Below are 25787 nucleotides of genomic sequence, written 5' to 3'. Positions count from 1 at the left end.
GCCACTGAAAGTAGATTCACTCTGCAGGAGGCGCTCCGAACTGGGACTGATTGAAAATGGCAGATACTTTCCTTGAAAAATGTGGAATGCAATGGGGAAAAATATGGTTTGTTCAAAATTTTTTTGAGAATTTTTTTGGGGGGAAATGACATTTTTTGCTTTGTTGTAACTTTCTATTTTGGGGGTGTTTTCTCCCCTTCTCCGGGGGGGGGGGGTGGGGGCGCGGAAAAAAGGAAAGAGGGAAAGCTGCAAAGAATGAAATGCAACACTACTTTTTCGAGTTGAAACGGAACAAAAATGTTCAAATTGAATCATTTGTTAAAATCGGGGGGAAAAATACGTTCACGAAAATGTTCATTTCCTTCAAAGTTTTACAACAAAGCAATGCTTTTTGCCAACAAATTCATTTCCTTTTCACTGAAAATTGTTTTGTCAATTTTTTTCCAACCCGATCTCAGCACCTTCGTGTAACCAGGCTTCTAAATTAGTAAATGGTGGCTTTCCAAAGGTGAAAGCAGGTAGATAGCATATGATGGAAAAATGCCATTTATTCTAATTTTTCGTTGTTTAAACCCTAGTTTGTGGAATTTGTATCCTGAAAAAGAACCTTAAATGAGCTTGAACTTAATTGTGTGTGTCCACAGGTGACCGTCATTGGAGGTTTTAAAGAATAGGTTAGACAAATATCAGTCACGGATGGTCTAGGGTGTACTTAATCCTGTCTCAATGTGGGCGGATGGAGTAGATGACCTCTTGCGGTCCCTTCCAATTCTGCATTTCTGTGTTTCCCACCTTTCTCATTATTTACTATTTTCTTTGTGTTTTTAAAAAAAAAAAATAGGACCTGTCTTTTTACTGCAGAAGGAATAGATTCAGTGTCACATAGACAAGTGCATGGCGGATTGAAAAATGGTATTTCCTGCCAACCAAAAAAATCGCAGAATTTTTTGATGAAATGAGTGACCATGAAAATTGTGTTTCAAATTGAAAATTTCCCTGTAGACTCAAATTGGAAATGTGAGGGTTGCCCCGTCTGTTCTTTCCCTTTTCCCCCTCCTCCCTCCGCCCCTGGCTCAGTGTAGTAAATGGAAAGGAAATTAAATGGACAAGGCGGGTTAAGGTAATAACTTTTATTGGACCACCTTCTGTTGGTGAGAGAGACATGCTTATTCCATATTGCATCACAGAGTTGGGGAGGAAAGGTGGGTGCACACACTATTAATGTTTGAATTTGAGTAGGCAAGAGTGAGCTAAAATATTCCACACACCGGCTAGAAAAAAATGGCTTGCATATTCTAAGACATTATTTCTTCTCTTTAAGGGCCAGATTCTGCTGTATCACGATGGTGTGAGCCCAAGGGAAAAATCCTGAGCTGGTGTAAGCGATCTTAGCGCTGTGTAGCTATGACCATTTATACCATGGAACTGGGAGAATTTACAGCAGCTGAGGATCTGCCCAGGAGATTTCAGTGGAGTTAGTCTGGATTGACACTGGAGTAAGTGAGAGCAGTATTTGGCTCTAACTACCTAGTGATACTGATGATGGTGCAGAAGATGTCCCTGTGGGTATGTCTGCCCTGCAATACAAAATTGCTGTGTAAACGTTAGGGAGCGGTCTGGGTCCTGGGCTCTGAGACCCATCCCCCTTGTCAGAATCCGGACTCCAGCCCAAGTCCAAACATTGACGCTGCAATTTTTAGCCCTGCAAGCCCTAGTCAACTGACCCAGGTCAGCCAGGGCCATGCCAAGCGGATCTTTTATTGCAGTGCAGACAAACCCTAAGGCTTATTGGTCAGTCTTCTCACATCTTCTCCCAGCTCCTTTACCTCACATCTGTAGAAACCCCATAATTAATTTTTCTCCCTATACTGCAAACCCTTAATTTAATTTAGTGACTGACCTGGTTTTTTCTCCTCCCCAGGTCTGTGATATTGATTAGGTCCCACCTCTGAATTATTTAATTGTTTCAATGTTGGCGTTGGCCAAGGAGGCGTGTGTTGTCTTAGAAATACTAGGTAGATCTGAGGATTTTATACATAAAATCTGAACGTCACCGCTTTAGTTTATCCAGAGCGTTGACCAGTCTCCCAATGCTGTTTTGTAACAGAAACCCTCTGTTTCTTTTTTCTGGTGTTTCAGTCTTGGCCTCTGAATGGGTGGGGGAAACTGTGCTCTTTTCCAAAGTGCATTCGAACATGCCACTGACTAAGTGATGGAAACAACACCTCCTCCCCCTTGAGAAGAGGCCAAGGGACTATTCCTTCTCATCAAAGTTTGTGACCCATGTCGTCCTCATCGGGAGGAAGTACGTGGGCAAGTAAGAGAAACAGATTGACCTTGGGTGAATAAAGGGGTACATTACAATGGATGAGAAATGCAGATTCCTCCCTAAGTGGTTCTTAGAAAGGCTTATTAGAGAGGGAGGACGCCCCAATGGGTAGGGTGCTCTCGGAAGACTTGAGAGACCAGGGTTGAGTTCTCGACTCAACCATAGATTTCCTGTGTCTATGAGGAAGTCGCTTAGTCCAGCTGTGCCTTAGTTCCCCATCTGTGAAAGGGGGATATTGGTAGTGCACTTCCTTACAGCAGTGTTATGAGGCCAAATACACTGAAGACTGTAAACCACTCAGATACTGCAGTAATAGAGGCTATGCAAGTACCTAGGACAAGTAGGCCATTCCATAGTAAGGCCACTTCTCGGGACAGGGCAGGAATGGCAGGGAGGTGTTGGGAGGAAGGTCCCCGAATACAGTCAGTGCATCTTCCTTAGTCCGTTTTCCCTTTAGTCTCTGTGACATTTGCACTGAAGCAAAGCATGGCTGTTTCCATCTGACCCTGTCGGAAAGTTTTAGCAGGTGCATGGGGGTGGCTGAAAGGGGACTCGTTGCTCACACGTTTTGGTATGATTCTGTTTCACCGGAGAGGAGAAGGGAGCCTGTTGCATTCAGGGAGTGAGGCCAGGGGGATGGCTCAGGCTGGAAATATGCAGGCTCTCTGGAACCGTGGGTTCAGATTCTGGCAGAAATGGCCCACCTGTTGATCACTTTAGATAAGCTATTACCAGCAGGACAGTGGGGTGGGAGGAGGTATTGTTTCATATTCTCTGTGTGTATATAAAGTCTGCTGCAGTTTCCACGGTATACATCTGATGAAGTGAGCTGTAGCTCACGAAAGCTCATGCTCAAATAAATTGGTTAGTCTCTAAGGTGCCACAAGTACTCCTTTTCTTTTTGCGAATACAGACTAACACGGCTGTTCCTCTGAAACCTGTCATTCTGGCAGAGTTTCCCCTTCTTGGGGAGATAACTGGCGCTCCGTGCAGGTTGTGGAGGTTTGGGAAAAGACCCGTCTGTTCTGTATGGTCCTTCCCAAGAGTCAGGTCCCAGCCAAAACTGCTCTTCCTTCCCTCGCTCAGGCTGCTGCACACAATACCATTCACACAGTTGCAAGGTACACTCTCCCATCCTGCTGGCTGCTGCCTCTCATTGCTGTATCCACTGGTGCTGGGGCTCTGTCCTTCCACGGGCTGAAGTCCCCAGCATACTCACATGCTTGAAGCCAAGCATGCTGGATCGGGGCCCGAGTACTCAGCCCCTGGCAGGATCAGGCCTATATCTGTAAAGTGGTTTAGGATTTTTCAGGGTGGGAGGTTTTATGCAAAGAACAGCAGGTTTCCTAAGGCAGGTACAGGCAGAGAGCTCCCTAAAGTGCCAGCTGAGAAGAGACATGGATGCAGATCCCGAGCTGTAGGACCGCCCTGGGGGGGTCTTTTGAGCTAGGTAGCAGAACAACAGGTGGAGCTGGCAGTGAATATTTGCTCACTTGCCATTTTGGGGGGGGCCTGCCAAATTCGTATTTGCCCTGGGCACCATCTTGCCAAAGGCAGGGCCTAGCTGGCTGCGAAGACGCAGTTGCCAGCCTGCTGCCTGGTTCTCGCTGTACATGCTGAAACGCTACCATCGCTTCCCTACCTTCCTACTTCCCAGTGCTGAATTTGCAGCGTCTCCAGCAGCCTCTTTACCTGGTGGCTTTTCATGAAAGCAAATGGGGTGGTTTTCCCTCCTGGATCACAGGTGCCAGTATAAGGTTTTAAATGCGAGGAGTCTGTGTGTGTTTTAAGGCTGAACGGTTCATTGCAGTGAAGGGTCCAGTTCCAGGTAAATAAATGCAAAAGGCTTCTATTGCTATAATACCCAGGGTTACAAAGATAATACATGAGCGTATGAGAGATTGCATCCGACACAGAGGATAAAAGCCCTACTCCTCCTACCGACAGTGGGTAGAGATTTTCCCTTCCAATGGTGAAGGCCTGTGGTCTTGGAGTTGTAGGTTGGTTCTGTTCCTGATGTGTGTGGATTAGCTGACATGTGTGGTCCGTGTGTCCACTGTTCTGTTACAGAATAGATTTTAGCATCTCTTTGAAGGTGAATGGGGGACTTCCATCCTGGGCGTGCAGGAAGGATGGGACTGTATGCTTTCATAGACTCTCTCCTGCTGCTTTAATCAAACGTACGCATGGTACGATATGGGAGCCCTCCAACGGCCAAAGCCGTGTTTGTAAATTGCCGTGGATGCAAACCAAAGGCTGTAGCCAGTTGCCCGAAGTCCCTGTGTCTCATTGTCGGCACTGTGGACTGGAGCAGGTCAAAAAAAAAAGAAAAGAAAATATCTTTTGTGGATTTTTTTTTTTTTTGTGAAATGCGTCCCTTTTTTTCCATTTCAAAATTTCAACTTTTGCACTTCACTGGCTGGCCCTACTTTACTCACTTTTCTGAATGCAACCCTGCTTCAGCAACAAAGTCAGACTGGGTTGTGACTCGGGGGTAGCCTTGTACCACAGTCTGGCTAAGGAATTATGCTCCGCTTTGCTGAGGTTTGGCTTGTGGGAGAGGGGAAATGATTCCATGAGGTTGTTGCTACTTGGGCCAAAATCTTGCAAAACCAGCTGATGAGCTTGCTGGGCTGTTGATTCTCAGTCTAAAGCTATTCTGGATGGGGTAGCCCCATGTCATCTTCTCAGCCATCTCTGGTTACAGTTACCCATTTATGCAATGTTCCTGTTCCCTCCCCATCCAACTCCTGCCTTCCATCGCTGGATCACTGCAGTGACCCATGGAACGTGCTCTCCATTGTTTGAAGCTAACAAATGCTTCCCTAGATTCCAGCGACTGGCTGCAGACCAGTGCTGGAGGCAGCTAGCTTTGTCTGCGGTGTGTGTGTGTGTGTGTGTGTTGTGAGAGACAGCAGCCTCTGCTCAGTCACAGATGGATGGCCACAACCTGCTCTCTGGACAGATCTGTAGTCTGCCATCTATGACTTTTCTCAGTACGGAGTCTCCTGTTGATTGAAAATTAACCCCTGAGCATGCTTAGTAGTGGTTGGTGTATATTTCTGAATGGGCCTATCTATGTAATGTCCTACCAGGGTCCATAATTCAGTCTAGGTCTCAGGTCTATAAAACACAGAACCCTGCTTGCTAAGTCTTCTTTGAAGTCTCTGCTGTTTTCGCCAAAGATTACAATTTACTCTAACCTTGCTAGAGATATAAGTACTGTACAGATAGATGGGTCTGTCCCAGGGAGTCTAAATTCAGAACTCAGAATTGCCAATCCCAAAAGTCAGGAGGTCACGTTCCCCGAAATCACAAGATTTATGTAAACATCATGAGATTTAATATGTACATGAACTTTGGGTTCTTTTTATTTGCCTTCTGCTGTTGGAGCATTTCTCTACAACCACGTGGCTAGAAACTTCCTTTTCCTTTAAATGAATATAATCACATGACTCGGGCAGCTGAGGACCTAAGCAAAACATTGCAAGACTTTCAATAAAATGACGGGTACTTCTCCAGAGTCCAGGGATGTTATATCCTCTCTGTGGGTGTGAGGAATGGGTGTCAGAGGGAAGCCGTCTATTCTTTTGCTTATTAAGCCTCTCTGGGAGGAAACGATCGGAAAATGCCCCGAAAGGACATTCCAAGTCTAGCAGGAAAGCAATAGGTTTGCCTGGCAGGAATGTGCTATTGTCTCCCCTTGTGGCTGGCAGGGATTCCTTGAGCTGTGTCTGGAAGAAGAAATGTATATGTGTTCTTATTTTTTCCTTTCTCTCCCCTGTCTCGAGGGTGCATGGAGGCTGCAGCTTTTGCAGTGTGCAACGACCGCTGGTATTTTACAGCCACCCCGTGGCGCTTAGTGTTAACTGTGCGGTGTGCAGATGGGGAGATGGGTTTAATGCAACAGGGGAGGGTGAGGGAGATGGACACTCAGGTTTTCACTGCCTGTGGTGACTGTCGTCCCGGTCTTCCATGGTAGAAGTTGCTGCTGGAGGGAGGATCCTGCAGCTACTGCGTTTATAGCCTGGTTGTCAGGATTGGCGGTGGGCTCATGTGAGAAGCTCACCAGGTACCCTGGTCAAATGCAGGAATATATTTGTATTTTTCTCTGCCTTGACACGTGCTAGCAAAAGTACCTTGCAAAAAAGTCCCTCCTATGTGAGGGCCAAGGTGCTTTGGCTGCTGGGCTGTAGCAGGGACTGCAGGCAGGGTGTCCATGGTAGCAGTTCCCCAGCTGTGGAGCTTGCTCCTGGGGCTTTTTGATTTCCAAGGGCTCATCCTTGTGCCTGATGGTTTCCCCAGCAGGGCTCTCTCTAGAGCTGTGATTTTCCTCAGTGCTCTGCTACACCAAACCAGGATTTCAATTCGGGCCTGTCTCCAAGTGGGGGAGACTCTCAGTCTCTCAGGATGAACACTGCAGCTCTGGGAAGGATCTGATAGATGTATTTTCTATCAGGAACTGGCACTTCCAAGTTGTGGTGTCAGGAATCAGGGGTCATAGGGGTGTCTAATCATTCATCGTTTTCAATGCAAACTTGGGCTGGATTTGACCTGTGTCCGGAGGTAAGAAGTGCCTTTTCCCTATGCCAATGCCAATCCCCAGAGCCATCCGATTTCCCTACCTCCAGACGGTCGTTATGTATGGGGAACAGTTGCTATCACCTGGAAAGGGCTTGGTGTTGTGCTTTATCTAGGAATGACTGACTGCCCTTCTCCTGAAAGTGTTGATGCCTGGAGGAGCAACGGGCAAGACTAGGTAACTCTTCTGGTCCACTGGGTCTGGCGACTGTGGCCTTTCAGAGGAGAGTAAATACAGAACAAAGTAAAGTGAACGCATCCAGGGCCTGATGCATGAGCTTGTTGAATTCTCAAGGGCTGGTCTAAAACCCAGTGGAATCAAAGGCTATGTCTACATGGCCCCTCAGTTTGGACTTCGGGGGTTGAAAACAGGACTACATTAACATGAACTAGGTACCTTTAAGGTCACACCAGGAGCGTCCACCTGGGGCAGTCAAAGCCACAGCACGTCCACTCTCACTGTGGTTCACACCCCGTAGGCCGTGCAACGTCTACACGGCCCTGTCAGCCGTGTGGTGGAGCCATCTAGGCGTAGCCTTTGACCCCATTGGGTTTTGGATCAGGCTTTTAGACCATTTTAATAAATAACATGCTCTAAAGAGGATTTTCCCACCTGGCTCCACTTCCCCTAGCCAGCTCTTGCTTTGAACTTTTTTTTGCCTTTTTTTCTTTTTCTTTTTTTTTTGTATAATATTTTGCACGGTTAACCCCTTCCATCCCAGTCTCTTGCAGTGTGAATGACCAGCTCCTTTGCAGCAATAGGTAAGTAGTATCCCTTTCATTTGACATCAGAACAACGTGGCTCCCTTTTGGGCACCTGAATAAGAAGACCTATGCACACTGGATGCTGAACTCCTCTGAAAATGTGGCCCCAGTTGCGGGCGCTGAGTTGGCAGATTAGGCCCTGACCTCTTTTTAAAACCAGGCTCCACGTGATTTACCGAGAGGAGCCAGCATCAGAACAGAATCTGAGCATGCTGACTCCCGGACCTTCACTGTTCAGTCGGTCTCCACATCTTTGGCTGCTGCAAGAGCCCTTTCAAATCAAGTCCCCTTCGTGTCCGTTTAGCACCTAGCTGAGAGCACTACAGTTGCCAGAGAAGGGATTTATTTTTAACCTCAAACAATACTGGAACCAGTTGGCATAGCAGAGTATGTACTTGTCCTCTCTTTCTGAGACAAGGAGGGCTGGAATTGCCAGGGTAACAAATAGCTGTGATTGCCTCTAATTGGACCCTTTTTATTGCTCATCCTGTGCTTTGGCTGTTTGAGAGGGTTTGTTTGGATGTGGCTTTCTTCCCCCTCCCGACGTGCCCCCCCCCCCTTTTTTTTAAAGCTGGGTTTCAAAAGGCTCAATGAGCCTTGTGCATTCCCTTCTGAGTTAGCTGCAGAAACGCCGGTGCATCGTTGGGGAAGCTGAACGTTGCTGGAATGTATTGTCCTGTGTGTGCGTGCGCCACTCTCTCTATGCATGCTGCAGCCAGAACCATGTTCGCTGCAGTAGGACTCAGACAAGCACTTGGGAGCATATCCTCTCTACTGCAGGGAGCGGAAGGGACCAACTGCTCTTCGACGCCTTGCTAGACTCTGTCCTTCATTCCGTCCCACCCATAGCACTTGGTGCAGGTGCGTAGTTGCCTTGACTGACCCCTCCTTGAACACATGTGGTTTGGAAGTCCCTCAGATGTTCCTGCATGTGCTGCCAAAGCACACAGCTTCTCCACGGAACATCCTCTTGGCAAGACCGCGTCGGACCTACCGGAGCTGGACGCTCAGAGCCCCTGTTTCTTTCATTGCCAGTTGTTTTTCCTGTGGGATAAATAATGGGAAACATTTGACCCATTTTACGTGTTAGGAGCAGCATTTGTCCCCGGGGTTCAGGGCTGTTGTATTTCCACTGTGAGGCACTCCTTGGCCAGCACACGGGATCTGTTGCATTTGGAGACCCTCCAACGGAAAGGTGCAATAGACATGGAAGTATCCATTGAAGTTCTGTTATTACATTGTCCCACCCAACCGTGCTCCTCCTCCTCCTCAACAGGTTTTATTTTATGTCACTTAGGGAGGACGCAGCTTAACTCCCTGCAATCGCTGGAAACTGATTGCATGGGGGACAGTCTCCCTGGTCTTATCACATGCTTCAGCTGAAGCGAGGCTAGAAATCACCCTCCAGTCTCTGCCTAGGTATCTGGGGCAGAAATCTGGCGATTTCTATTCCTCACGCTGGTTTCATTATGTGCCTGTGAACAGGAACGAGAGAGTGTCTTGTAGCCAGCAGTAGGGTCAGCAGGACAATCAGCAAGAGTGAGTTTTACCCAGGGGATGAAGAAGGAGGGCAGCGATCGTGCACCACCCTGTTTTCCGTGCTGGAACAAGAACATCCTGGGCCTACTTCTAGCCAGGTCTGTATGAGGCCCCGTCCTGTGTAGCTGAGCCAAGCCGGTCTTAATGCAAGCAAGTTAACATTTGCTGACCAGTAACTACAGAGAGAAACTCCATATACGGCCACAGAGTAGCTTTGGTAAGGGCCCTGGCCCTAGTGAAGTTGCTACTCCCTGAATGCAAGGCCTCCAAAAGTTCAGGTGGTGCCAGTCCAGGGGTGGATATTTTTAAAGAGTCTGCCCTGGCATTTTGAGCCATCCTGTTACGGAATAAACAGGAGAGATAGGATCAAGTTTTAGCCAGGAAGGGTGGCACAACCCAGGGGGAGAATTACAGGATGTGCCATAAAGAAATAATAATTCAGAAAGAAAAGCCGCACAGCTACTGTTGGGAAATTTTGTCACCATCGCAAGATCTTTAAGTCCTTGGACTTATGGGGCCAGCTCCTTAGCCTAGCTCCACTGACGTCAACGAGCCAACAGCCTGAAGGGGAGAAATTCCCTAGGGAGTCAACACAGCAGGGCGATTTGAGACAGGCAGTTGCTGGGGGTCTCCCAAAGCTCTCCCACCACGGAGTTGCTCAGATCGTCTCTAGGAGGGTGTGGTGCTGCAGTGCAAGTGACGGCTGCATGAGCTGATGTGAAGCACCCACTCTAGCCCTCTGCACTGAGCAGGAGTGAGTCACAAGGCCCAGCCGCGTGTCTGAGCTGACATGGGCTTAAGCATGATCCTCACCGTGCTAAAGAGGGCTTTAGCCTCACACTCCCCACCTCATCTAATGAAGGCAGCCTGCTTATACCAGTGAAGGATCTGGTCCCATACATTGCTAGTGGATAAGTGTCCACATCACCCAAACAAACTCAGCCTTGGGACAGCTCTTCTTAGGATTCTCAGCAGGGTATCCAAGAACTACAAGCCATGTAGACCAAACTCTCCTCTACCCATCAGAGGTCATTCCTCCTAGGCCAAGCACCAAGCAAGCCATGGTTCGGGACATGCGTTAGGAGTGGAAGACTTTAGCCTTTCAGACTGGCATCTTTCCCTGATACTAAGTTCACTCAATTCTCCCTCCCCACCACAGAAAAGGAATCGTTAGGAGAAGATCTGTTACATGAAGACATTTTCCATGTGCCAAGCCAATTGTTCCTGTTCCCATTGTCTGCTGAACAGAAGAGCCTCTTGAGCAGAGTAGCTGAGACTGTTAGAAAAGGCCTGTTAGTGGAACAAGCCCTGTAACAAGATAACTGGGTTTCTTTTCTATCTCTCTCTCTCTCTCTCTCTGTTCAGCAAACTGTATAATAAAAATACGAGGCCCTTTTCAAACAGACACTTATCAAAGTAACAAGCCTATTTTAAGAGTAAACTTCCAGTGGCTCAGAAAGGTTAAGTACAATGGAAATCTGACCTGCTGGCGGAATGGAACTTTCCTTTTGTGTGCTCTTTAAAAATGAATACATTTTCACTGCGCCACAAACCGATTGTTCCTGGTTTTCCCCATTGTCCAGGCGACAAGGCAGCCCTCTTACAGGGCTACATACCAGTGAGAAGGAGAGAGACCTATGACAAGAACAGGCTAGTCTTTATCTCCCCTCTCCCCTGCACAATGGGGTTGTGCATGGAACAGGTTTTTTTGCAGTAATAAGAGCTAGAATGAGACCCTGAATATTTTTTTTCCCGTTGCTCAGTTAATTTCCATTCCTGATCTGTTGTGAATCCACAGGGCAGATCGCCTAGATGGTCCCATCCCAGTTCTCTCAGGCCAACCGTTTTAGGTTAGTTAAGGTCTTCTGAAAATGAATTGGGGGGTGTGTGTGCGTGTGCATGTTTTTACGCACAAGAGAATGTCATGGGGGTGGGGAGATCAATGCTGGATTGGCCGCCCTGGGGGTGGAATTTCTCAGCTGGACTGTGGCATCATGGGCCCTGGCAAAGCAAGCATCCACTGCCAGTGCAGCTCCTTCCTCAGCCCAGGGGGCCCTCCTGGGAACTTCTCCGGGCGTGGGAAAGTTTATTCTCATCTCCTTCCCCCCCACCCCGGAGCTATTATACCCATCCATGCTACTGCTGGGGAACTGAGGCACAAAGAGACTACGTGCCTTGCCCAAAAGCACACAGGAAGCCCATTGCAGCACAAGGCATTGAACCCAGCTCTCCCGAATCCCAGCTTAGCCCCCTAACCAAAGACCCATCCATCCTCCCATGCAATGGGTGGCTTGCGGTTTAGCTGCAAGTGAACCCAAGGACCACTACAGGAAACGGGATTGAGTCGCGGGCTTCCATCAGTGCTGAGTGTGCCCGTGCAGTGTAGATCTGCCAGAGACTCGGCGGGGGTTATTAGTCTCAAAGTATATCATTTTTGCTGTGAGGCCTTCAGGATGTTTTCATCCGAGTCTCTTTCTCTGGTGAAAGGATAAAGAACCAGGTCATGCACCGCACTAAATACCCTCTGACAGATGGTTGGGAGACCTCAAGTTCTCGCTGAAACACTCACTTGCCCCATGCTAGGAGATACTGGCTTTGCACTTAGTGCCGATGTAAGGTAACCAGACTGGACCAGTGCATTGGCCATGCATGAGCAGAAAGCAAGGAAACCTCAGAGTTTGGATTCCTTTACCCATCCCTGGAATGCTCTCAGAGGCAGGGAGTGGTGTCTAGTGGTTAAAGTAGGGAAGGCAAGTTGGACTCCTGGCTTTTATTCCCTCACCCTTGCTGTGTGAACTTGAGCAAGTTGCTTAAATACCCACACTTCTCTGCCTTCGTTTTCCTATCTGTAAAACAGGAATAATAATAACGACTGTGTGGGAGGTGGACAGAGGATTTGAGGCTTAATTGAGCTGCTCTCGGAGCCAAAGAAGAAAAGAGCTAACTAATAATGTGCATTTAAATTGTACCTTTCTCCTCAAGGTCTCCAGAGTGACAGCTCAGTTGGAATGAAGCCCCCTCTGGGGTAGAAACCAACAGATGCCCAGTGTGCTCCACAACTGGGAAGTAGGAAGAATTTTCACCTGGAACGCTATGGCCAACCCCTACTCTCTCAGAAAATGCCATGGGATATTTAATGGCCACCGATGAATGAGTCTAACCTGAGCGACCACAATCATAGTCAGTTGCAGGGAAGTCAACATCGCTAATTTGTGGAAGGCTAAGAGCAAAGAGATGGTTTGGTCATAAGGAGTCTAGAGATTACCCAACCTGTGCAAGCCAACACCTGTGAACATGATCCAAAGTGGCTCGGAGAGGTAGAGATCTTCCCTCGACAGTAATGGTCTAGATGGGGTTTACCAAAGGCTAAAATCCTCCTCCGTTGAGCTGTCCTCAGATACATTCATTTTTGCCTTGGCTGAAGTCCATCAAATGTAATTGATGTGTTTTATCAGGGGCCCCTGTGTGGGGGCACTTGGTCAGTCTCCTGATGAGTCTCTCAGGACCTTCCTCTCCAACTCGCGGGGATGAGTCTGTTCAGTCTCTGGGGATGGGATGGGGTGGGAAAGCTGTGGGGCCAGAGAGAAGCAGGACTGTGCTAGGGATTAGAATTAAAAGATGTAGGTCTCCAACTGGAGTTACTGTACAAGCCAAAAGGAAACCCAATAGCCTGGAAAGCGCAATGATTTGTTCAGAGAAGGGCAGGGAACTGAGATAAAAAAGCCCTGCTAAGATCAGAAACTCTGGCGTGCACAGTGCCCCATTGTTGAGCTGTCACACTTCCCTTTACTTTATTGCTTTTGTCCAACACCCTATTGTTCCACTTCCTTTTGTCCCCTATTCAGAGCACTGGCTTTTCATTACCCAGCCGGCCTTGTTGTTTTCATTTCTTTTGTTTGAAGTTCCTGAGAGGAAGGTTTTATTTTCAGCGGTTTGATTAATTCACAGCTTGAGCTGGGCTTTGTTTGTTATGTAATTGCTGCCCTGCGCTTTTCCAGAGCCCCCAGAGCCTCGGCGCAGCCGCTGCTCTGGCCTCACTCCCCTCCTTCTCTGGCTTGAAATGGCCTGGAGCGTGCAGCATCGTTCCAGGTGCGTGTTCTTTCTATGGGGTCTTTGGGGGTCTCCATCAAGTCACGTTTTAGAACATAAGAATTGCCACTTCAGAGCATAACTAGCCCTCTGTCCAGCCCCGTGTCCCGCTACCTGCAGCACCAGAACAGACCCAACGGTCCGTCTGGTCTGGTATCCCTCCGCCTTCCACGCCACAACCGACCCAACGGTCCGTCTGGTCTGGTATCCCTCCGCCTGCCGCGCCACAACCGACCCAACGGTCCGTCTGGTCTGGTATCCCTCCGCCTGCCGCGCCACGACAGACTCAACGGTCCATCTGGTCCGGTATCCCTCCGCCTGCCGCGCCACGACAGACTCAACGGTCCGTCTGGTCCGGTATCCCTCCGCCTGCCGCGCCACGACAGACCCAACGGTCCGTCTGGTCCGGTATCCCTCCGCCTGCCGCGCCACGACAGACCCAACGGTCCGTCTGGTCCGGTATCCCTCCGCCTGCCGCGCCACGACAGACCCAACGGTCCGTCTGGTCCGGTATCCCTCCGCCTGCCGCGCCACGACAGACCCAACGGTCCGTCTGGTCCGGTATCCCTCCGCCTGCCGCGCCACGACAGACCCAACGGTCCGTCTGGTCCGGTATCCCTCCTCCTACCATGGCACAAGACCCAGTGATCTGTCTAGCCTGGGATCCTGTCTCCAACAGTGGCCAATGTCAGGGAGAGTGTAAATCCCCTCCTTAATGCCCCTATATTTTCATTATTTCCCTCTGGAGGGAGTGGTGAGGGAAGGGGTAATTTTTTTCCTGGTCCCCTACTGCTGACTAATTCATGCTCTGGGGCATCAGGGCTGGTGGCTCTTATTAGGCAAATCCCTGCTAGAGCAGTTGTAGATGATCTCTTTCCCCATAGACATGTCTAGTCCTTTCTGGGACTTTGCCTCGGTAGAACCAGTGAGCACGGGGCTCATACCTGGCTCGTGAGACGAGCCGTGGTCTATATCCTGGATTGTCGTATATTCACCTGGAAGCCTTGACCCCGTGGCACCACAAGCAGCTGCTACAGTGCAAATGGGTTTGCAAATAACATGGATGCTTTTTTTATCTCCCTTTAAATTGCAGGCACTTCCCAGGCACGGGTTCCCCTTTTGCCTTGACTCACTTTGATTTTTTTTTTTTTTTTAAATCCCTTGTAATGTTTAGTGGTTATTTCTGCTTCCTGATCCCCTGAGCAGAGCCACCTGCACAGGGTTCTCCTGGCGTCCTGCTTGCCAAGTGTTCCTCTGGAGAATCTGACCTTTTATAGTAAACTTGGACGAAGGGGGGCGGGGGTGTTAGCCTGGCTCCAGCCAAACTTCAGCTGATGGAAGTTAGGAAGAAACTTTCTTATTGGGCGGGCTGCTCTTAAACCTTACTTTGAAGCAGCTGGCTAGTGGCAAAGACAGGAGACTGGGTGGGTTCGAGGGACCCTGGTCTGGGGACTCCTCAGAGAGGGAGGGAGAGAGACTTTTGTGGTAAAAGAAGCTTCTTCTAATTAATCTGGTTGAAATCCTGGCCTTGTTGAAGTCAGTGAGAGCTTTGCGATTGACTTGAGTGGGACTGGTATTTTACCTTCCCTTTGCAACAGGAAACATGTCTGACTTTGGCGTTTTGGAGACTTTTCTTGGTGCTGCCGTCTAGGGTAGTTGGGAGCCCCTTCTGTAGATGTCTGGCTTGTCTGGCCACAATACCATGAGCAAGGAGTTCCTCAAGTCTCCTGCAGGTTCAACATATCCTTAGGCATGTCACCTTGGGCCCAGTTCTTCAAAGGAGCTGAGCCCCTGCAGCTCCCATTGACTTCCACTGTAGTTATGGGCACCCAGCATCTTTTGAAAAGTTGGGCCCTTGACCTGTCCAGGCCTCATCTGGAATGTGGGGGTAAGAACAATTGTCTTCTTCCTGGGGGTGTGCGTGTGGAAGGTAATGAGTTAATCTTCGTAGAGCATGTTGAAGCATTCTCAGGTACAGTTGGGGGGAAAGCGACTCTCTATATAACTGTGGGCAGCTCAGTGGCAGAGCTTGGGTGCAGAACCTGGGTCTCCTGACTCCTTGTATCCTGTCCTCTGACCAATATTGAATAGGAGCCAGAGCTCCCGGGCTCTGTTTCCAGCTTTGTCGATGACTTGTTGTACCTCAGATTGCTCATCTATGCAATGGGTACTGCTGTTCTTCTCACTCGTGCTCTGGAGGGTTGTGAGACTTCATAAAGTGGTGCAGGATCCTTTCCGGAAAGCGGCTAGGTAAATACAAAGTACAGTCGTTTCTTCAGGAGTTCACGCGCTTGTTTTGGCCCCAAATCCCATGCCTCTATGCATTTTGGTTTTTACTAGACCAACATCACCGCATGGCATCACACGCAGGAGGGTGGTTGGGTTTGTTCTCCTGGGAGCTTCTGGTCTCTGGAGCCGGTATCCTCAGCAGGGAACATTAAGGAAACTACAAATAATGGGGTCTGCAAACGGCAGCAAAACTCAAGACCATTGTCCCACTCCTGGTGGCACAGCAAACCAGCCAGATGGAGTGAATCCAGTGGGTTCCCGTACTTGCTCCAGGGGGGTGACTGTGCTGCAGGGCTGTTGGAGGAATTGGGAGCAAAAGGGTGATGCAGTGCGGTCTGTTAGGAGCCAGAGGGAAGGAGTAATAGCTGTTACACCATTGCATAGATGTCCCTCTGTGGGGACAAGCTTCCTGCCAACAGTGCTGAATGTGCATTTAAACAGTGCAGAGACCTAAGCTCTTGGAATGTGCAGGCTGGGAGGAAGGAGGCACTGACTGGTTTATTCCTGGGCTGTTCCCTCTTGAAACATGCTCCTAGCAGTTCTGTGTCCAGAACTTCGGTACCGTTGCTGAATGGCAAGCACAACCACTCTGGCCCTGTCACCACGCTGACCTCTCTCTCCCCCCCTAGGATGTCCATGAGGAACCCTGTTTCTCCCCACCTGGAACTCGATGGAGCTGGGAACATGGTGAACTGCACCATCAAGACGGAAGAGAAGACAGACAGCTGCCATGAGTCCCCCCAAGGAGGACCCACCAGCTCCGATCCCCACTCCAGTGATTTGCACGGAGTGCCGCTGTCACTGAGAGAGAGTGCTGAGCCCCGGACTCTTCCACAGGTTGGGCTAAGTCTTCTGGGTCCCTTCTCTCCTCATTGCCTACAGGCTCGGGCTCTCCCCTTTCCCACCCAACTCACAGGGCCCAATCCCAACCTGTTGTAAGCAGGTACAGTTGCATAGAACCAAATTTGGTGCTGATTTATGAAGTCAATAGGATTCCTTGTGGTATATGTCTGTGCCTTGAATGCAGTTGCACCTGCTGACCCCAGGTCTGGCTATTGAATTCATCTGTCTAACCCAGGAATCTCTAATGCACTTATCACTCTGGTAACTAAGCTCCTTTGGCCTACCAAGTCTTCAAGCATACTAAGGGTATGTCAGAGGTGTGACAGTCTCCTGAGTTCCTGGTTAGCACCCTAACCACTAAACCATCTTTCTTCCCACCTTTCTGCGCTGTCTGGCACTATGAGGTTACCCTTTCCTGCCAGTAGTTGGAGACAGAAGCCAACTTGTCCTCCTAGACTTGAGAGAGTAATGCCACATTGCAACCTAGACCCCACAGCCGTGCAGCAATGTGGTCTGTAGGTAAGAGAAAATGGTTGTTACCCTGTCCACTGCCTGCATTTAATCCTTATCCAAAGGAAATAAAGCTGAAGTTTGAGGCTCCCCCAGGCTTTCTGCCCATTCCTGATATTATCGAGTCAGTCTTGGGATTTGAACAACGGCCTTCAGAACAGAGCCAGCAGCCCCAGAACAGATGTGCTGCCTTAGAAGCTGCTCCGGGTCCGCTGGGGAAACCTGTGGCTATGCTTTAATTTTCCCTTTTTAATTGCTCTTGGGTGCTGAGCCACTCCCGCTTGCATAGCCTCAGACCCTGCTGCTTTCAATTCCTGCCTTCCCAGAGGCGGTCGCATTTGGAGCGAGGCATAGCAGTCTAAATAAATAATTGAAAACGATTGCAAACAAGTGTTTGCAGCGTGAAAAGAATAAGTCACCTTCAGTGCATTAGAGGCTCATGGGGCTGGTGTCGGTCAGGATTAAGGAGTCTCCAGTTGAGAAGTGCTGTCTAGTGGTCAGAGCTCAGAGGCAGGCTGGGCTTTTCAAAGGAGCCCAGAGAAGTTAGGCACCCAATACCCATTGACTTCTCCTTGGAAATGCCAGCCAGCACTCCTAGGCTCTGTTCCTACCCCTCCTACTCTCCCAGGACCTGTTCAATAGCCCATTAAGGACAATGGGAGTCCTTCCATGCCATTATGTCAGGCCCTTCCCTAGAGACTGTGGGTAAGTTGCTTAACCTCTCCCGTGGTTTCTCCATCTGTAAGCATCCTGCCTTTTTCGAAAGGTTGTGAAACTGCTTCTTTGTAAAGTGCTTTGAGAGCCTCTGAGAGGGTCTATGTCAGGAGTGCGCAGGGATATTTCTTGGAAAGCGGAGCTCAGGATGGTATTTTATACCCTTCAGTGTATTTTCTCTCCTCCCTGCTTCATCCCATCACAGGAGCTACTGAGTCTGGTGCTCTGGCCTGTGTTACATAGGAGATTAGATGTTTGCGGTGGTCCAGTCTGTCCTTGGAACCTATGAATCTTATCCCTTTGGAGGTTTGTGGTGATAGGTGGGAAATTGGGAGTCACTTTTTGTACATTGCAGGAATCCCGGTCTCCTGTGAGCAATGCGTTAGATTCCAGGAGGTCTGCGTTTGAGCCTGCCGTCAGCAGCCAGGAAAAGTTAGATTTCAACAGAAACTTGAAAGAGGGTAAGAAGGGTTTCTGATCATCTGTCTCCATTGAAATCCCCCTGATCTACGGACAGCTTTATCCTGGTCCTATATTTTGGGGGTATCTTTTATTTTTCTAAAGTTTTGAAAGAGGCCTCCGGTATAAAAATAAACATACTTTGAACAAGATCCTGAACCGGTGATAAGCAGTGTAGCCTCATAGATAGGGCCCTGTCAAATTCACAGTCCATTTTGGTCAATGTTATGGTCATAGGATTTAAAAAATCTTAAATTTCATGATTTCAGAGATTTAAATCTGAAATTTCATGGTGGTGTAACTGTAGGGGTCCTGACCCAAAAGTGTGTGTGTGCGTGTGGGGGCGGGGGCTGGTGTCACAGGTTTATTGTAGGGGGGTTATGGTATTGCCACCCTTACTTCTGTGCTGCTGCTGGCATGGCGCTCCCTTCAGATCTGGGCACCTAGCCAGCAGCTGCCGCTCTCTGGCCACCCAGCTCTGAAGGCAGCACAGAAGTAAGGATGGAAATACTATGCCCCCCCTTCCCCCAATAACCTTGCGACACCCCCCTCCTGCAGCCCCCTTTGGGTTGTGACTCCCAGTTTGAGAAATGCTGGTCTCTGCTGTGAAATCTGTATAGTAGGATAAAAATACATAAAAGATAAGATTTCACGGTCCGTGAATTTGGTAGGGCCCTACTCATAGACAGTGATGGCAATCAGTGGCCATGACTAAAATTGTTTCTCCTGCTTCTCCCTCTCTCTCTCCTCACCCTGTACACTCCTGTGGTGACAGTTATGCCAACCATTGAGAAGTTACTCTCCAGTGACTGGAAAGAAAGGCTTCTGGGTAGAAACACCATGGAATCCAAAGAGGTGAAAGGTGAGCAGTACAGTAACTACCATGCCCTCCTGGGCCCTTAACTTCCCATCTGCCCCCTGCCCTTTTTCTCCTTTGTCTTGTGTGTATGAATGTTACAGCAAGTTGGAAAGGGGGTGTGAATGGGGGGCAAGTTTTGCCTCCATCCTTCCTCCCCCACTTTTTGGTTTTGGTCAAAACTGGAAATATCAGTAACAATTTTCATCGGAATTTTGTTGAAAAGTTCTGACCAGTCCTAGTGAATATTCATCTGGTCTGAACTCGAATATGTGACTCACTGGAGTGCATGCTAAAGGGATGAAATACAATGCAACCCCTTCAATAAAGTATCTAGAGAATTTGTGGCCAAGTCCCAGCTAAGCTCTCTGCTGGCTCTAAGGCAAGGTTCTCAAACTTCATTGTACCGCAACCCCATTCTGACAACAAAAATTACATGACCGCAGGAGAGGGGGGGTCAAAGCCCAAGCCCGCCCTGACGGGGGGAGGGGGGGGGTGTGTGCGCACGCGCAAAGCCAAAACCCAAGCCCAAGGCTTCAGCCCCAGGCAGGGGGCCTGTAACCTGAGCCCCGCAACCCAGAGCTGAAGCACTTGGGCTTCGGCCCCAGGTGGTGGGGCTCAGGCTTTGGCCCCGGGCTTCGGCCCTGGCCCCAGCAAGTCTAACGCCAGCCCTGGCGACCCCATTAAAACGGGGTCATGACCCACTTTGAGGTCCCGACCCACAGTTTGAGAGCGGCTGCTCTAAGGGTATGTCTGTGCCGCAGTTAGAGGTGTGACTGCAGCATGTATTGACCCCAGCGAGCTTTGATCTAGCTCGCTGGAATGACAGTCGTAGTGAAGCCGTGACAGCGTGGGCTAGCCACTCAAGTATATACCCAGGGTCCTGGGTGGGGCTATACATCTGGTGCTCCCCAGGTACCCAAGGTAGCCAGCTCACAGCTAGCTCAAGTATGTCTACATGTGCTCACACCTCTGACACCAGTGTAGACGTACCCTAAACCGTGTAGAATAATTGGGGTATCGTCTGTTCAGCCAGCCAGCCCTTGTTTACCCGCCCTCCTCTGTTTGGTTACTTGCTTGGCCCAGGAACCCAGGAGAGCTTAGCGGAGAAGGAGCTGCAGTTGCTTGTCATGATCAACCAGCTCTCCACCTTGCGGGACCAGCTGCTGACGGCCCATTCGGAGCAGAAGAACATGGCAGCCATGCTGTTTGAGAAGCAGCAGCAGCAGATGGAGCTGGCTCGGCAGCAACAGGAGCAGGTATTTGGCCAGTGCTCTGGGGTATCTATTTCCCATGCCCTGTCTCCCATCTCAAGGGGTTAGTTTCAGAACCAGGGCAGGTAGCCCACATTGGTAGGGCTTCCCACAGTCTTGGCTCCACCTGAGCTGCACCTCAGAATTGGCTGGAGCACCAGGACCGAGCAGGGAATAAAATATAAAGCCAGGTGAACATCAGATTTTGGCAATTCCGGAGAGGGGGGCGGGGGGCCGGGGATTGCGTCGGGATACGCTACGTGTTTTGTTTCCATTGTGACCATTTTAAAGCTTTCAAAATGAAATTGTTTTTTTTTAATAAACTTAAAGAAATTCGGGAATGAAAAGTCGTTTCCAAACCGACAATTGAACTGTTTACAAAATGAGGAAACGTTTTGACTTTTTCCAAATTAAGGCTAAATGAAGCACCCAGGGGCTAGTGCAACAGTTAGTGTCAGGGCTGTGGCGCTTGATCCATTCCAGGGGATTAAGCTGCAGTGTTTCATGTTTTTTGAAATTAGATAAAAGCAAATTTCAGGTGGAAACTTGGGACATGTGCCAGGACGGACAGTTTTGTGGGCAAGTCACTGGGCTGGGACTCAGGAGATTTGGCTTCAATTCCTGGCTCTGCCACGGTCTCCTTGCATGACCTCACGTGGGTCACTGCATCTCTCTGTGCCTTGGTTTCCCCATCTGTAAATGGGGTGACTAATCCTTCCTTTATCCCAGCTGTTGTGTCTCTTTTATTTCCTCCAGAGGGAAGTTCAAATATAGCTTTTAAATGACTTAAGGCTCCTTTTTTTTGTTTTCTCATGATTTAAAAAAAAACATTGTCATAATTCTGTCCTTTCAAGCTGGGATCATCTTGGCCCAGGGAGTCTTCCCGGGTGGAAGGTAGGGGACAATTTTTGAGGCTAACCCTAGGTACCAAACAGCTTGCTCCTGGATTTGGCTGGTGGTTGCCTTGTTCAGATGATACAGGGCTTCTGGGGTAGCGAGGCAGGCTGAATCTATCAGTCAGGACGGAGAGCTTGCTGGGGTGGCAGTGGGGATGTTTCTCTTTCACCGTGGAAGGATCGTGACCACCATCTTGGTCATCAGTGGTTCCTTCAGATCTAGACCTGGGGTGCCTCAGCTTGAGCTAAAGGCCCAAGGCCTTGTCTACACACTGACGTACCCCGATTGAATTAAACCAGTGCAAATACCTGTGTGGACCCTCTCAGTGCAGTTGAAGAGCAGTGCGGTTTAGCTTAGTTTAAACCTGCTTGACTTAAGCTACCCAAATGAGAGCATCCATGCAGCCAGTTCAGCACCGTTACGCCTTGAGTTAAGAGGCCCCTCGCTGGCAGCTGTAGCTTTACCCCACCTCTGAGGATCACCACATGGGGATGGGGGACACATTCTAACCAGTGGGATGCTGGCAGTCCTGGGTGTATCCTCTCGTGAATCTGCCCGTCAGAGACGCCGAGCCCTCCATTGCCCTTATGTCCTTGGCATCTCCGCAGACCAGTTGTGTTTGTGGCTTGTTTTGCTAGGCCTCGGTGCGTTGCACCCCTCCCGTAGCCCCTCGGAGGCGAGCCCAGGCTAATGGCCCTTGGAAGGCTCGGTTAGCCGGCATTTTCCAGCCGCCGTATCATTGCTGTTTCCCCCCCCGACAGATTGCCAAGCAGCAGCAGCAGCTCATTCAGCAGCAGCACAAGATTAACCTGCTGCAGCAACAGATCCAGGTAAGGGGGAGCTTTCCCGCCCTGCCCCCCTTGCGCAGTCCGTACTCTGGTCCCCCTTCGAAGCGCTAATGCGCCCCCTCCTCTTCACCCCACGACCTCGGCTCCTGCCTGCACGGGAAACTCCTTTACCATTGCGAGTGGGGATTAGCCCCCCGCAGCCCAGCTGCCCTGTCCCGCAAAGGTGATTTGGTGTCTCTCTCTCCAGCAGGTCAATATGCCCTATGTGATGATTCCAGCCTTTCCTCCCAGCCACCAGCCTCTCCCTGTGACCTCAGACTCCCAGCTAGCACTTCCCATCCAGCCCATCCCTTGCAAGCCAGGTAAGGAAGGCAGAGGGGGTACAGTATTATGGGGATCAGGGCAGGGAAAGCGACTGCGGTGAGCAGAAAGGGGGAGAGGTGGCTTTCAAAGGGTGGGGGAAGAGGTCTGGGTGGGAGCGTGGACTCCCCTCAGAAATACCCTCTACATAATCAGGACACTCTCCCTTTCCTGCCATTCCTCGGGCTGCGAACTCGGGGTTTGGAAGCTCAGGGAGAGCCAGGGAAAGTTGTCTAAGAAGCTGAGATGGGGTGGGGTGGTGGGGGAGAGGCAAATTGCTTTCCCTGGCAGGTTTCTGGTGATCTGACTGAGGTCACCTTGGCCCATCTCTGGCTGGCCATCCGGGTGGGAGTGAAACCACTCCTGAAAGCCCAGGCGGTGCGAGCCGGCTTTCCTGTTGTCACTGAATCTGGCTGCAGCGTCCTTGGTGCTGTGCAAGCCGACAGCTGAGCGCGGACTGGCTGCTGGATTAGCTGGTCCGGCCACCTCGCTGCCGGCGCTCTGTGGTGCCACTTGGGCAGGGTAGTGGCATGCAGAGTGTGGAACTCACACTGCTGCTGCCCTTCCCCTCTCTAGGTCAGTTGGGACCTCTAGGTGCGACCGTAATAGAAATAATCGTAATATACTTGAATCCTTGCTATCCCGTGGGTCTGCACTTTGAACTAGCCCCGCTGGCAGGCTGGTTTCTAGCAGGGGTTAGCTCCCCCCATGCAAATCTCTCGTGCAGTGCCACGGTGCTGGGCTGGAAATCGGGGCCGGTTCCAGGCCCAGACAAGGCCTAAGTAGATCCCACCTGCCCTTTGCTTCTGGTAGCAGGCTGCGTGCGAAGTACCTGTTGTGACCTCATTGGCCAACTTCCCTCTCGCTGTCCTCTCTGCAGTGGAGTACCCCATGCAGTTGCTGCACAGCCCTCCCCCTCCGACACTGAAGAGACCCGCCGGCTCAGGCCACCTCCAGATGCAGGTACTGTCCTGAATCTGCCGTCCTCCTGGGGACCCAGCATGACCCAGGGACGTGCCTCACTCTTCCCTTCTCCCTGTCTCCTCCCCTCCACCCAGGAGTCTTCACAGCCACTGAACCTAACGGCCAAACCCAAAAGCTCTGAGCTCTCCAGTGCCTCCAGCTCACCCAGCTTGAAGATGAGCAGCTGCCGGTCCCTCACTCCTAACCACGGGGTCACGAGAGACCTTCAGTCCAGCCCTCCCAGTCTGCCTCTGGGTAGGTACCCTCAGACGTGCTCTCTGCTGGGCATCCCTTGCCTTCATCCCCAGCCTGCTCTGTCATTCGGGTGTGTTGCTTACAGAGGAAACACGCTCGCGGGATCCTAGTGGTTCTCCATCTCCCTCCTCCCCACGGGGAGAGAATCTCTCCCTAGACCAGGGGAGCTGGTCCATTGTTCAGGGACTTGCCTGCTCTGATGTTCAGGGCAGTTCTGGGGAAAGCAAGATGGGCGACTCTCTCTGGGAGAAACCGAGTTGTCTGTGCTGATGCTGGGAGATGGAAGGGTCTCTAGGCAGCCTTCTCAAACCCCACCCACCCAAAGAGAGATCCAGGGTGGAAGAAGAAATGTGCTCCATGCCCAGAGGAAGAAGAAAACCACCTACTGGGAAGAAGCACCCAGGCTGGAGGGCTCCCTGGGTGGAGTAGCTGGAGTCCTGGGTGGTGCGGATGGAATAGTGGGAGACCAAGCTTTCTGATTTGAACCCTCTGCTTCCCTTGCTCGATGCTAATAGGGAATGTGTCGGCAATGAGAAACTAGAGGCTCTAGATGTCTCTTAGCTAGATTCATGGCTCCGATGGCTGGGAGTAACCCCATTCGTTCTTGGGTGTACGGGGCCTATGCAAGGACAAGGTGCTGGCTGTGACGTGTTCTGCGCTGGGTGTTCATCCTCAGGATTTCTGGGAGAGGGGGACGCCATCACTAAAGCACTCCAGGATGCACGGCAACTCCTGCACTGCCATAGCGGGGTGACGGAGAGCTCTCTGAATAACCCCTACCGGAAGGTGAGTGACATTGGGACTGGCAGTGCCAAGAGGCTGGTCCCTGGTAGAAGGGGGAGATCTGAGAGGAGACAGCTCAGCGCAGAGCGACCAGGGGGAGGGTGTGAATGGATATAAAGGAGGGGGGGCTTAGGGGAAGAGCCCTATAGGATGTAATAGAAAATCCCTTTTCTATAGGTTCCTTCAGACTGTCTTCTAGAATTGAATGGAGAATTGTCTCCAGGCTGTAGCATTCCGTAGGTTGGTTGAGAAACACCCTCTGGAGAAAGAACCTCATTCCTATGAAACCCTATTGAGGTTCCCAGGCATGTCTGCAGAGTGCTGTTGGTTGTCTCTCTTGTTATACCATATAGGCCCCCTTTTCCATAAGGGCACTGCGGGTTGGGAGTGGAGCATCCTCCCCAGGTAGGCGATGCTGAGCGTGGTGTATGCCGGAGACCCAGGGAGTGGATCTCAGGGACTGTGTACCACACACTAGAACCCAGGCAATCCTGTCCGAAACTCATCCCTGTGTTGTGCACATGGCTGAAAGTCCTTGCCTGACAGTTGCCCAGTCAAGAGCTGCTGGCTGGATTGCCTGCCCATGAGACAAGGAAGTGCTGGACATGCTCCCATGGGGGATGGTTCACTGCCGGTCAGTCTGCCACCAGTGACCTTACTTGTGTTGGTAACTGGCCATAACTTCTGCTCTCCACGGGCCTGCAGGACCAAATGGGCTTGGATTCCTCGCCCATGAAGGAGCGGATGGAGGAGACGTGCATGCACAAACTGGACGAGTCCATGTTAACCTGTGATGTGGATGGTAAGGACACATTCTCTGTGTGAGGCTTTCTCCAAACTCAACTCTGGGCCTGATCATGAGAGGTTCTAAGCACTTTGGACACCCACTGCAGTGGGGATTCCCTGGGGTGGGCTGAATGGGAGAAAATGCATCACTTTTCCTTCTCTTTTCTTCTGTTCTTCTCTTATTTTTTCCTTTTCCATTCTTCCCCCACCCCTTCTTCTTTCTTGACCTGGCTACCTAGCCCCGTGTCTCTCTTCGGGTTGCGCTACATACGTTGAAATAAACAGCCAGAAGAGAATAGCAAAGACCTAATATAAGGGAAGTGCTTATTTGAGATGGGTAGGAGTTTCATTTGTGGTCACTTGGTTGATTTCCTGCAGCCCTGCTCTGCTGTTCTCCCCAGCTGATGGGGATGGTCAGTGTTACAGCTAAATTAGCACTTTTTGTATTGAAATGGCGCTCTTGATACAGAGTGAACATGTGATGCTCCGAGGCATAGGAAGCCATGAAGAGAGGTGGCAGGCAGCCAGGGAAGGCCACGCTAACCACTTGTGGCTGGGCCCATCCCCCAGAGGGCTCAGAAAGGGGAAGTAGAAACGTGGCATCTTGCACCATTGTGTAGTTCACTTAATTCCACTTTATTTTGCTTGGTTTCATCTTCATTTAAAAAAAAAGTCAATTTTTGATCCTTTTGCTCAAAGCCCATTAGTTACTATGGAGACAATGATGT

At 50.2% G+C, this 25787-nt stretch overlaps 1 protein-coding gene across 17 annotated transcripts in view; it reads left to right on the top strand.

Moving 5' to 3' along the window:
* SOX13 (SRY-box transcription factor 13) overlaps positions 1–25787 on the top strand; it is a 93547-nt gene that overhangs the window by 53798 nt on the left and 13962 nt on the right. For 10 of the 17 annotated variants that reach the window (XM_075121876.1, XM_048826323.2, XM_048826322.2 and 7 more), the window contains 10 exons: positions 16222–16429; positions 18015–18120; positions 18894–18980; positions 20061–20233; positions 21763–21954; positions 22160–22274; positions 23153–23235; positions 23331–23490; positions 24167–24276; positions 24979–25075. In XM_075121876.1, coding sequence (XP_074977977.1) covers positions 16223–16429; positions 18015–18120; positions 18894–18980; positions 20061–20233; positions 21763–21954; positions 22160–22274; positions 23153–23235; positions 23331–23490; positions 24167–24276; positions 24979–25075 — 1330 coding nt within the window. In that variant the 5' untranslated portion in view covers position 16222. Of the gene's footprint in view, positions 1–1321; positions 1497–2170; positions 2318–12431; positions 12532–16221; positions 16430–18014; positions 18121–18893; positions 18981–20060; positions 20234–21762; positions 21955–22159; positions 22275–23152; positions 23236–23330; positions 23491–24166; positions 24277–24978; positions 25076–25787 lie in introns of those variants that run through there. The other 7 variants (XM_075121873.1, XM_075121872.1, XM_075121868.1 and 4 more) reach the window with 7 other exon arrangements.

This window comes from Caretta caretta, chromosome 21 (assembly GCF_965140235.1).
Source record: "Caretta caretta isolate rCarCar2 chromosome 21, rCarCar1.hap1, whole genome shotgun sequence".
NCBI lineage: Eukaryota > Metazoa > Chordata > Testudines > Cheloniidae > Caretta > Caretta caretta.
The sequence above is the reverse complement of the archived record's forward strand: the minus strand, read 5'-3'. Positions and strand labels throughout refer to the sequence as shown.